The 13,852-nt window shown below is 34.9% G+C and overlaps 1 protein-coding gene across 2 annotated transcripts in view; it reads left to right on the top strand.

Annotated features, from left to right (window-relative positions):
* Positions 1–13,852, top strand: part of ano1a (anoctamin 1, calcium activated chloride channel a) — a 115,027-nt gene that overhangs the window by 60,305 nt on the left and 40,870 nt on the right. Inside the window, exons 10-14 of one of the 2 annotated variants that reach the window (XM_056462312.1) lie at positions 3,047–3,111; positions 5,657–5,791; positions 10,334–10,494; positions 13,446–13,528; positions 13,778–13,789. In XM_056462312.1, the coding sequence (XP_056318287.1) occupies positions 3,047–3,111; positions 5,657–5,791; positions 10,334–10,494; positions 13,446–13,528; positions 13,778–13,789 (456 nt within the window). The remainder of the gene's footprint in view (positions 1–3,046; positions 3,112–5,656; positions 5,792–10,333; positions 10,495–13,445; positions 13,529–13,777; positions 13,790–13,852) is intronic. The other variant, XM_056462313.1, reaches the window with a different exon arrangement.

Here is a 13,852-nt window from a genome sequence, read left to right as displayed (position 1 = left end):
TTGGAGGACTACATCTATACATCTTGCAGTGACTCCAATAACTTATTAATAAAGTCATCTAGAATAGCAAAGAAAGCGTTCTTGCAGGACTCCCAGAGTTCATCAAGATTCTTTGGATTCATCTTTAATGCCTCCTTTTTCATCTTACCCCAGACATGCTCAATAATGTTCATGTGTGGTGACTGGGCTGGCCAATCCTGGAGCACCTTGACCTTCTTTGCTTTCAGGAACTTTGATGTGGAGGCTGAAGTATGAGGAGCAGCGCTATCCTGCTGAAGAATTTGCCCTCTCCTGTGGTTTGTAATGTAATGGGCAGCACAAATGTCTTGATACCTCAGGCTGTTGATGTTGCCATCCACTCTGCAGATCTCTCACACGCTCCTATACTGAATGTAACCCCAAACTTGACTGATTTCTATGAGAATCTTGGGTCAATGCGGATTCCAACAGGTCTTCTGCAGTATTTGTGATGATTGAGATGCAGTTCGACAGATGATTCATCTGAACATTCTGCCACTTTTCCAATTTATCAACTTGAAGTCACGTTTTTTGTTTCTCTTACAACTGGGATCAATGACAAGACTTTTATCAGGAAGTGTACATTAAAAAAACATGTTTTAAATTTTTAGGATAACAAATTTTATGTAAAAAGCCCCATTACATGCATGAGTGTAATATTAAGGCTATAATCTACAGCAAAACCCAAACTATTCAATTCAAATTGTTTATTTTTAGAAATAATAATTAACCAAGAAATAAAACTCCAAAAAATATATTTTAAGGTAAGATTCTAACTATTAAATTACCATTTACTATGATTTGAATTATAAAGGTAGTAGTATGGTTTATGTATTAGGTAGGATTAGGTATGTAGAATAAATAAATGCAGAAAACATGGTTTATAAATACTAACAACAAGCTAATATCTTAATACGCAGGCAATAAACCTATAATTACATTTACACTCCAATTCCTTGTTGAACATCTACATACTTGCTTTCATGCACTTGTTTTGTGTCAGATTTAGTTAAACCTATAGATTATAATTCATTTACAGGGTAATAAATATTTAGAGAATTGCACTTCCCTAGAGCTGTGGATGACTGAATGACTGGCTATGTGATGCGATGTGACTTTGTTTACAAGCTATTTTAGTCTTTTCTGCAATTGAATTACATGAGACAGGTTCAGTCATGTTTGTTTCGGGTAGCTAGCAGAGAGAGGAATGGTCATGTTCACTCAAGCTTCGTTTCTGTTTCAATGGAGGCATTTACAGCAATCCGTCCGGCCACCAAAATAGCTTTACATTTTTTCATGTGCTGATACAATTGACTGAATTAGCAAAATGATACTTTAAAGTTGAAAGCAAGAAAACACAAAGCTTCTAGTTTTGAATCAACGGAATTAGCATGAACTAAAGAAAGCATTAGAATCAATGTACTGAAATGAAGGATGAATGATACTGTATAACTAAGTTTCAAAATAAGTTGCACTAATATAGTCATTTGTAAACATGCATACATAACTGAGAGACCCATACTGAAAATTCTTTGGCATGAAAATAATGAGGTTAGTTCCATTTAATATGACAAAATAGCACACCAAAACACCAGTGCATGGCATTTCTTTTTTTATTAAGAAATCATTGGTCCCTCTTTAAAAATGTAGCTTTGTTTGTTAACCTGCCAAAGAATTTGCAATGGTGAAATTAAATTAATTTACTATAACTTTCGACATCTGTTCAGTTAGTTACTAGTTAGTCACCACTACTGGCTTTTTGTCCAGCTTTTTTTTTCAAGTCACCCTCATAAATCCTCTTTAAAAACAACATCAAATGCACTGTCTGAACAAAATACAACAACCAAAGCTAAACCACTCACTAAATGTCTTTGGGATGTGCTGAAGAACTAGTAAAGTATACATAGGCATAACTGAATGGGGGCAGGTACATTCACTTTTTACTGCTACCCTTCCTCACCTCTGCTTGTGTTCAAACCAAAATGAGATCGGCGTAGTGTTTCTTATGGCAGGTTTTATCCTTCAAACATGATGAGAGATCGAATTGATTGACTTGATGAGGGAATATGTCTTGACATAACCCACACAGACGTGACTTAGTAAAGTGTGAAGTCATGTATGACTTTAATTGTTGCATTAGTCAATGTAAATGCCCTTGTCAGGCAGCGCTGGAGCAGTGTGAGAGGATCACAGCGCATCAAACGAACAGTAAAGAAAAACACACATCTGAAGACACTTAGACACTTTAAAAGCCCTTTTAAGGTCAAAGTTAGCCCCTTTTATTTGAGCTGTATTTTTTTTCAAAAGTCTACAGAACAAACAATAACTTGCCTAATTACCCTAACCTGCCTAGTTAACCTAATTAACCTAGTTAAGCCTTTAAATGTCACTTTAAGTTGTATAGAAGTGTCTTGAAAAAAATATATAGTCAAATATTATTTACTGTCATCATGGCAAAGATAAAATAAATCAGTTATCAGAAATGACTTATTAAAACTACTATGTTTATAAATGTGTTAAAAAAAAATCTGCTCTCCCTTAAACAGAAATTGGGGAAAAAATAAACAGGGGGCTAATTATTTCTTACTTCAACTGTTGGTCACTATAGGTCATGGAAATTCACCTTTTAGCCAGTGAAAGTCAGGGAGCTTGTCATTCGGCTTAGAGTGGGAACCCTGTTATTTACAACCTTATTGCCTTTTAATATACACCCTGCAGCACAAACTTGCTTTCCTTTTAAGAGTGAAGGACTGTTGTGACACTGAAGACTGGAGATCTCTATATATCTATATTATACATCCACCTTCACTAGCTAATATAACTCTCGAGCATTAAATCTCCAGACGCACAGTCTCAAAGTCATTACATTCAGAATTATTAACGTGTTTATAGAGATGTTCATTTGTCCTTTCCATCAGTTATTTTGCCATTTCCATTAAAGCTCTAAGTGCACTCTCTCTGCCACGCTGCTTGAAGGGCATCATTGTTCCAAGATGTACACTGTATAATTTTAGTCTTGTCTTTGCAGATCTTATATGAAGAGTGGGCGAGTTACAGCATATTCTACAAGTATCAACCCATCGGACTTATCAGGTACAATCCTGACGCTGAATGCACTGCCAGAGACACAGTATCCAGTGTTTGCTTTAGGATTATTAGCTAGGAATTGGAGATTTTTTTAAAGAAATGCACTGATTTGCGTTACATCAGGCGTCAGATTGTCAAAAGCTCCAGTCAGTCAGTGAGCGTCAGTCAGCAACATGGGTGTGTTGTATTGGATTAATTTGTTGGCATTATTAATACTTCAATGACATTACAGTCTGGATCTGTATTTTTATTATTTAAACATATATATACTGTGTGTGTGTGTGCATGCGTACGTGTAAATATATGTAGAAATGAATACACAGTGTTCAGCATATATGAGTACACCCCTCACAAATCTCTCATTTAAGTTAATATTTTCTAAAGGAAGCTTTAGAAATATTATATTTGTGCATATAGATTATATTAGTCAGTAGGGGAGAGCGGGGACCAAAATATCGTTTTTCATAAAAACATAATTTTAAAAGATAATTTTTTGCAGAAATATATTTTAATATGCATTAATTTGACAAAACTTATAAATAAAAATATGTCCCCACAGGAACTCTTTCCATTTAAACCTGATTTACTTTTAAACTGTAAAACTCAGACATTACAATCTTAAGAATGTGTTATTGCTCTAAATGTCCTTTTTACACTTAAAAACAGAAATTTGGACCGAACCAAGGGACACGGTCCTGAAATCACATATTTGGCAGCTCCATCAAGGGTTTCATGCTGAACGTGCTGTTATAGCCGGGAAAGCAAATGTTGTTGGGGCTTTGAGAAAATTTATTTGTTACTTTTGTCCCAAGTTATTTTCATCCCCGCTCTCCCCTACTGAAGCCAAATCTGGCGCTAATCTAACAAAATAACATATGATAACGGTCCAAAATGAGTACAGTCAAACGTACTTTATATGTTAGGGAAATATATTAAATAAATAATGTAAAAAGAGCAAAATTTAAGAAAAATAAATAATGTATAAAATTTAGTTGAAGTTTTTTTTTCAAGAATTAATTTTTCAATATTTCGCATAAATCTTTCTATTTTTAAAGATGTTCAGTGACTAAAATATAATTTTAATAAATATATTCATTTAATAAATCTGTTCAAATGCCCCAACATATGTGACCTATATTCACGGAGAAATTGATATTCATTTTCAAAATGCGGTGTACTCTGTTGAACACTCTATATACTTTGAAAATCTTATACAAAACTTATACTTATACAAAGAAGAAGAGCTAAGCTCTTTCTGTCATTGATTTAAGTAAGCTCTGAAGTTTGAAAAAAACCTTAAGTTCTCTTCACCTTGATTAACTACCCAAGGTTCCATCATGTTTTTTTTTTTTTAATTAAATACAGATTTTCAAAGTTGTGGTATTTTTTTAATCACCCTGTATGTATATGTATATGTATGTATGCATAAATTGCACCTCTTCAATGATGAGCATGTTTTATTTTGATGAAAGCGACATAATAAATTATTATACACTGGATATCAAAAGTCTGGAATTATTAGAAATATTTTATGAAATATTGAAAGCAAGTCTGAAGATCAAAAAATAACATAAAAATACAGTAAAAGAGTAACACTGTGAAATTAGAATTGAATGTAATTATGTTTTCTGTGGTTTGTGGAAATATCAACAGTTCGGGGATTTTTTTAAAGTTTGCGTAAGAATTCAAATGATTCAAGTGACTTTGAAGACATTTAGAATGTAACTAGAGATTTATTTATTTTAATTTTTTAAAAATTTTAATAAATTTATATTCAACCAAAGAGTCCTGAAAAATTTACCCATTTCTACAAAAAAAAATTGAAAAAGCTGTATATAACATGTGTAATAATAAGATCCATTGATATCAACTGAGCACCAATTTTAATTGGCAATTAATGAAAATATTGAATTAAAGTTGTCAAGCACTAAATCACTAAGGATCACTTGATACTGAACATTGCTGAAATGTTATTCTTGCAATAACTAAAATAAAATACCATTTAATATGTAATAAAATGAAAAACAGTTATTTAAAATAATTTCATAGTATTTCTATTATATATTTGTTTTCTGGAGGAAGTCTTATTTGTTTTATTTTGGCTAGAGTAAAAGCAGGATTACTTTTAAACATTTTAAGGTCAATACTATGCTAATTTTGTTTTTGATTGTATACAGACCAAACCATCGTTATACAATGACTTGCCTAATTAAACTAAGTAGCCTAACTTTAAGCTAGTATCTTGAAAAATGTCTAGTAAAATATTATTTACTGTCATCATGGCAAAGACAAAATAAATCAGTTAGAAATGAGTTATTAAAACTATTATGTTTAGTAATGTGTTGGAAAAACATCTTCTTTCCAATAAACAGAAATTAGGGAAAATAATATACAGGGGGGGCTAATAATTCTGACTTCAACTGTATATCATTAATCCATTAACACTGAGGTTTAAAAGAGGATGTATTTTTACTGTATTGTAATTTGTCACTTTTTTTGCTTTACTCAATGGTTTATATTGCTCTGTTTGGGATTTCTTTGTTTCTCCCAGGAAGTATTTTGGTGAGAAAGTGGGCCTGTACTTTGCCTGGCTGGGTGTGTACACTCAGATGCTCATCCCAGCAGCCATTGTGGGTGTGATCGTCTTCCTGTACGGCTGCGCTACTGTGGACGACAACATCCCCAGGTCATTCTTATGGCGTTTTCACAAGTTATATTTTTACATGACAATGAATCTATTAATTCATTCATTAATTCATTTTCCTTCGGCTTAGTCCCATATTTATCAGGGTTTGCCACAGTGGAATGAACCGCCAACTATTCTAGTATATGTTTTACGCAGCGGATGCCCTTCCAACTGCAACCCAGTACTGGGAAACACCCATACACTCTCGTACTCACACACTACGACCAATTTAGTTTATTCAGTTCAATTCAGGTCTGACTCATTCCTTTTCTTCCAGCGTATGCCATCCCGTTAACACCCTTATTGAATTACACTAATGATTTGTAAATTAAGATTGAAATTGAAATTGTACAAAACAAACAGTGATATTTAAAAGTAAAGTAATGGGCTATTTAAATGTAAACATAAAAAAATTTGAGAGAGAGAGAGAGCAGTATTATATGCTTTAAGGTACAGTCTGTCATGCTGCTTTTATTTTTTATTTTAGGTTTGTTCATGTATGAATTATTTAAGTTAGATATTTAGTGAATTTGGGTTTAATAATTAATTAGTCATTAAATCAAATAATAATTGGATTCATCACTCTGTCTCCATTCCACCAATTCTCGGGTGTGCGGTCTGATGCAATATGGCTGCTGTCGCGTCATCCAGGTGGATGCTGCACATTGGTGGTAGATGATGAGATTCCCCCAATGTGTAAAGCGCTTTGAGTGTCCTGAAAAGCGCTATTTAAATGTAAGAAATTATTATTATTAATTATTAGTAATTTTTAAATTATCTAAACTAGACAATTAAAATGTGCTGTAAAAAGTGTAGGGAGGGAACAATTTTTTTGACTGCAGATGATTTACTGCTGGTTTTGTCTGAAAAGTGCACAATGTAAAGCTGCAATTGACGCAGTAGCATTGTGTAAAGCGCGATATGATGCAGCATGTTTAATCTTAATCGCTATTTTAAGTGAATGTAAATGGAGTCAATATCATAATCGATTTTACCAACTCCAAAATTAGGAGTCGAGAATTGGAATCGACTCCAAAAAACCTGAAACCTAACAACCTTACCGTACACACTCATTCACACACACACTTGTACACTACTGGCAATTTCATTCATTCATTTATTAATTTTCTTTTCGGCTTAGTCCCTTTATTCATCAGGGGTCACCACAGCGGAATGAACCGCCAACTTATCCAGCACATGTTTTACGCAGCGGATGCCCTTCCAACCACAACCCAACACTGGAAAACAGCCATACAGTCTTGCCAACACTCACATAAACTATGGCCAATTTAGCCCAATTCACCTGTACCGCATGTCTTTGGACTGTGGGGAAAACCGGAGCACCCAGAGTAAACCCACGCAAACACGGGGAGAACATTCAAACTCCACACAGAAATGCCAATTAGCCCAGCCAGGACTCGAACAAGTGAGCTTCTTGCAGTGAAGCGACAGTGCTGAGCCACCATGCTGCGCTTAAATCTTAACATGTTTCATTAAATGCTAGTTATTAGTGAGTATTTACCATGCGCCACCTCCCTCAACGGTTGACACCTTTTGCACAAAAAAATTTCAGCCAATTATCGCATTCAATTATGTCGAATTGGTTTGTGTCCCATAAAATTTTGATTGACACATTCTTATCTGTGCCATCAAATACATTCCACTGCCTCACACCCCTGGCAAACAAGTCCCGACAACTTCTCGATAGAGTTGTGTACTATGTCGTAATGGCTCTGAACTTTGTGGGAAGATTTTTTAGCAAAGAAAGCCTAGCCATTTATGAAAGTAGCCTCTGCTGCACTTTGCAAGCAACGCGGGATGGATGTTGAAGCGCGTGGTAATTAGAGAGTTTAGAGTGGGCTTGAAATGGTGTGACTGTAATGGACGGTAATGTAGTGTATAATGAGAGTGACTCAGTGTTCCCTGCCAGCCTCACAGTGACATTCATTAATTTCACAGATGTCACTGCTGAAAACAAGCTGTTCTTAAACCTAGTGCAAAACATACCTAGGCACAATTGAAAGCAATATAGGCGGACTGCTGATTTGAAGTCTGTTTCTAAAGGATAGTCAGTTAAATAAGGCTGTCTTTTAAATAACAATTTTTCTGGCAACACAATTTCCATTAAAAAAAACTGCCAGAAACGGTTATTCCTAAAATGCATTGCTGTAAATATAATAGAAAATATTGTATTTTTTATTTATTTATTTTTAAATTAATTTAATTTAACTACTTCTTTAAATTTTATTGTAATTATTTTTTTGTTTGTTTATTTAATTAATTTATTTATTTGTTTATTTTAATATAAAAATATTTTTATTTCATTTTTATTTAATTAAATTTCTTTTATCATTATTATTATTTGATTAATTATTTCATTTATTTTATTTGTTTATTCAATTTAATAAATTTTTTATTGGAGCAGCACAGTGGCGCAGTCGGTAGCACAATCACCTCACAGCAAGAAAGTCGCTAGTTCCAGCCCTGGCATGTTCTCCCTGTGTTCGTGTGGGTTTCCTCCGGGTGCGGTACAGGTAAATTGGGTAAGCTAAATTGTCCGTAGTATATGTGTGTGAGAATGAGTAAGTTTGGGTGTTTCCCAGTGATGGGTTGCAGCTCGAAGGGCATCTGCTGTGTAAAACATATGCTGGATAAGTTGGAAGCTAATTCCGCTGTGGCGACCCCAGATTAATAAAGGGACTAAGCCGAAAAGAAAATTAATGAATGAATAATTTTTTAGTTTAGTTTAGTACGTATCTGATATCAGCCATGTCACAACATTTATTTTCATGCAGAGTTGCATTAAATTCTGGCCAAGATCTTGTACTAATAAGAGAATCAACTGCTTCTTAAAGCCATCATCTGCACAAATCAGATTTTGCCAATGAGATTAAAGGGATAGTTCACCCAAAATGTAAAATTTACAGTAAATTTACTCCTGTTTTTCAGCAAAATACTAAAGGGTTCACCCAAAAATGAAAATTGTGATTATTTATTCAACCTTCACTTCTCATAAACCTGTTTGAGTTTTTTATTTTTTTATTAATGGTTACATGTTTCTAGCATTTTCAAAAATGTATTGTGTTTTCAAAAGAAAAGGAAGCTCATACAGGTTTGGATCCACAGATTAAATGTTTGGGTGAACAATCCTTTTAAAGAAGATTTTTAGCTGAAATGGTGATAATTGGCTGAAATTTTTTTGTGCAAAAGGTGTCAACCATTGAGAGAGGTGCCGCATGGTAAATATTCACTAATAACTATGATTTAATGAAACAGGTTAAGAATAAAGGACGGCTTGGTGGCTCAGTGGTTAGCATTGTTGGCTCAGAGCAAGAAGTTTGCTGGTTCGAGTACCGGCTTGGCCAATTGGCATTTCTGTGTGAAGTTTGCATGTTCTCCCCGTGTTGACGTGGGTTTCTTTTGGTTGCTCCGGTTTCCCTCCAGTCCAAAGACTTGCAGTACAAGTGAATTGAATAAGCTAAAATGGCCGTAACCTATGACTGTGTGTGAATGAAAAAGTGTGTATGGGTGTTTCCCAGTACTGGGTCGACCCCTGATAAATAAGGGATTAAACCGTAGGAAAATTAATAAATGAATGAATGTTTATTTCCAATGTTATATATACCTGTAACAGTAACCGGCATCAGATATAATTGTAACACTGTCGTATTTACTCCAGATAGTACAGTATATTATGCTTGCCATGTGCATACATGTCATGGTAGTGACATGTCAGTGTGCCAAGTCTTTTTATACTTGTGTGCAAAAGCGTTTCATATTACAATAGCCATTTATGTTAGGAGGCTTGCCTTAGAAATTAGCGTAGCAGTTTTGGAACTGAGCTTATGTACAGTTGAGGTCAGAATTATTAGCCCTCCTGAATTATTAGCTCACCTATATATTTTTCACCAATTTCTGTTTAACAGAAAGTAGATTTTCTCAACACATTTCTAAACATAATAGTTTTAATAACTCATTTCTAATAACTGATTTCTTTTATCTTTGCCATGATGACTGTAGATATTTTATTAGCTATTTTTCAAGATACTAGTATTCAGCTTAAAGTGACATTTAAAGGCTTAACTAGGTTAACAATGGTTTGTTCTGTAGACATAAACAATTAAATATATATATATGGCTTAAGGCAGGGATGTCAAACTCAATTCCTGGAGGGCCCCAGCCCTGCAGAGTTTACTTCCAACCCTAATTAAACACATCTGATCAAACCAATAAGGTCTTTCAGTCTTGTTTGAAACCTACAGGTAAGTGTGTTGAACTGTACAGGGCTGTGGCCCTCCAGGAATTAGGTTGGACTTCCCTGGCTTAAGGGGCTAATAATAGTGTCTATTAAATGTATTTTTGAAGAAAATGAAATAGTGCTTTTTTTCTAGCCTAATTAAAACCAATTAGACTTTGTCCAGAAGAAAAAAATTTAACATAATTTGGGAAATATTTGAAAAAGAAAAGAAAAATCACTAGAGGGCTAATAATTTTGACTTCAACTATATGTCTGAAATCAACTTTTGTTCTTTGTTTACTCAGTATGGAGATCTGCGACGAGAGAAACAACATCACCATGTGCCCAATGTGCGACCGGGCCTGCAGCTACTGGAAACTGGTTACGGCTTGCGGCACAGCCAGAGCCAGCCACCTGTTCGACAACGCGGCCACCGTCTTCTTCGCCATATTCATGGCACTATGGGGTCAGCAGCTCCGTTCTCCTTCATGTTCCCACACACACACATTTTGTTGTTGCTGTACATATTGAGGGCAGGCTTGTGCTGACAAATTTTGAGGAGATTTGTGCCCTGGTTTTACACTTCTCTTTAATTCCTCCGTACTCATCCTCGCTCGGCTGCTGAGCTTCTGAAAAAGCAGATTATTCTAGCCAAAGCCCTAGATTTGCCTCTCCTGATTTATCCCTTGCAGTTACAGGCTTTGAAATATAAAATGACACCCAATGACAAGGCTACTTGCTGAAAGCAAAGCAGAAAGTGAACACTCAGTTCTTTTGCATTCATGTCACTATTGAAGTGGACATTTTGGAATCTTTTTAACTTGGATCAATATCTAATTTCACTTTACTTTCACACTTACTGTATGTAAAGTGAACTGCAGTCATAGCTTTGTCATAGGTTTGCAGTTTAGTTTCTTTTTAAATGGGGTCTTGGATATCTGGGAGTGTTCACTTAAGTTAGCATTAACACTGTATGAAAGAGTTTTAAACAGGTTTAAAAACATTTACAGACTAATTATTTGGAGTATTTCTGATTTTGTATGTAACTTGATACTTTTGAAAGAAGCGTTTGTGCTCATAAAGGCTGCATTCTTTCATCAAAAATATAGGAAAGAAATATTGTAATATCATTACAGTTAAAGTGTCTCTCTAAATATATATATACACAAATGTATTTTTTTCCTTCATTGGCAATGCTTAATTTTCAGCATCATCATCCTCAGTCTCATACGAGCCTTCGGATGTCATTCTAATGCACTGATTTGGATCTGATATTATCCGTTTATGAATGTTGAACGCGTGTCATTTTTATTTTTCTTTCTATTACTCAAAGAATCATGAATAAAATAAAATAAGCAGCAAAAGATTTTGAAAATGTATAATAATAATAATAAAATAATAATAAATATAGCTGCAAGCAGCAATAATGGGGCCAAGCAGTCTGGGGGCAGATTGAGGAAATGCGTCCGGAGGCAGAATGAGGAATTCAGCCCGGAGGCAGGATAAGGGAATCAGTCCAGAGACAGAATGAGGAAAGAAATCCAGAGGAAGAATGTGTAAAATAGTCCAGAGGAAGAATGTGTAAAACAATCCAGAGGCCATGAACAGCAAGTTTGACAGGAAGAATCAGATCAAGTGAAACAATGAGTTCTAAATGCATTTAAAGTTTCCTTTACACAAAATCCTCAAAATATAAGAAAATCATAAAAACAATGAACTTAATAATGATATATTACTTTATAGCTCTTGACCAATAGGTGGCGCTGTTACCAAATATATGTGGTGTGGTCAGTGTGTGGTGTCAACGACACAAATCATGTTTGGTCTCCGATATATATTGCAGCATTGCAGAGTTACAGCCTCAGATGCATTTTGACATCATGTCAGCTCAATTATCGGTAAACAAAAACTGTTACACCTATTAGCACGAATTTCAATTATATCTTTTTTTGTCAGCATGATCTGAAGATGATCTGAGTCAAATTTGGTGAAAATTTGGTCTCTGGTCTCGACGGAGTTCGAAAAGGTAACTTTTCCAGTGAAATGAAAATTGCAAACAGGAAGTTTGGCAATTTATAGAAATTTTGGTATCAATGTTTGCAGAATTACTGAAGGAATCAATCAAGACCAGTCACCTGACAAAGAGGTTAATAAAGCAAAAGTTATTAGCAATTTTCTTAATTCTTTTTGACTTCAATTTTGACTTTCTTTATAACTTTTGGCCACAAGGTGGCACCGAAACTTTTTGAGCACTTTCGGGGTGTGGTGTCGAAGATGCATACCATTTTCTGTGAGGATACCTCAATGCGTTTGTAAAATATGACTTTTATTTTTAATTGAAAATGGCCAACACTCAAAATGGGTAAATCATTCGACTCAGAATGACACTCTAAATGTAATAATAATTTTGTGAATTTTGTCCAAAGTTTTCACAAGCTATTTGCAAAAAGATCCATTTTCATATCTCCTGACCACTAGGTGGTGCTGTGCCAAAACTGTGCAAGCAATTTTAGATCATAGTTGTCATAATACACAGCAATTTTGGTGAGAATATCCCAAAGTGTTGGGAGATATGGCCTTGTTAATTTGTGCAATGTGTTTGAACAATTCGTTTGCGTACTATTTAATAACTGTTTCACAAGTCAACTTTCTTTTGATCGTCTGAAGATGATCTGGTTCAATTTTGGTGAAAATTGCACTAATCGTCTAGTATGAGTTTGAAAAGTAAAGAGGTTTTATGTGATATAGAAAAAACTAAACCTTTACATTTTTTGAAATTTGGTATCTATTTGCATTGTCATGAGCCAAGAATTCAGGGGGGAAAAGTGTATTTGATGCACTTGAGCTTAACCACTCTTACTGGCTGAGCCGTGATTAAAACAAAACGTTATCTTTTCTAAAAGGGGGAGGAGCTACTCGATCTCCCATCCTCTCTTCGTGTTTCATTTGAGACTACGTCAAATAACGTATTAAGAAATTGTATTATTGATTTGCAATCAACCATTCCTATATTCACTATTACTATAAATCAGTCTGCTTTCTCTGTGGGGATTTGCATTGGTTTACATTGTGCACTCATGAGCATGTCCAACAACACGGCAGAACACAACTCGCCATGAAGTAGATTTTCATTCTCTATGGTGATCTCGGGTGTAGGCTGCCATTATGGCTCTTGTTTTGCCCATCAGGTCTCCTCACAGGTCATGTGACTGATTCAATTTGTTCAATTGTTTCTCAATTTTGAGATGAAACACCAGCTTTTTAGAACATACCCTACTAGGGATTTCCAAAGCTCATGATTACCATATTTCATGATAGGAAGAGGGATTTATTTGTAGCTTCATAAAGTTGCATTTCTGAGCCATGAATGTGGGCTTCATAGTAAAGTTTACCGATCTCTCGCTCTCTCTCTCACAGCCGCCATGTTTATGGAGCACTGGAAGAGACGACAAGTGAGGCTCAACTACCTCTGGGACCTGACGGGCTTTGAGGACACAGAGGTTAGTCACGCACACCATTGTTGACCTTGTCAATATCCCACACTAATGCTGATTAGATAATAATCTGGATTTATGTATGTCTTGTAGGTGTGCACCATTATTTTCATGTATTGACTTGTATTATCCTGAGGCTTGGGTGTTAAGAATTAAAGATGTTTTTTTTTTGTTTTGTTTTTTTTGATTGATTTCCGTGCCATGAAATCCAACAGTTTTTTTACACTGTTTTGTTTTTTTCCCTGTTTTGTGTAGGGGAAACAAAAGGTTTGGAACCGGTTCATTTAAAGTATTAAACTGAATTTATTTCCTTCCTAACCTTACAGTTGC

This window comes from Danio aesculapii, chromosome 7, assembly GCF_903798145.1.
Source record: "Danio aesculapii chromosome 7, fDanAes4.1, whole genome shotgun sequence".
NCBI classification, from domain to species: domain Eukaryota; kingdom Metazoa; phylum Chordata; class Actinopteri; order Cypriniformes; family Danionidae; genus Danio; species Danio aesculapii.
This window is presented reverse-complemented; position numbering and strand designations above follow the sequence as displayed.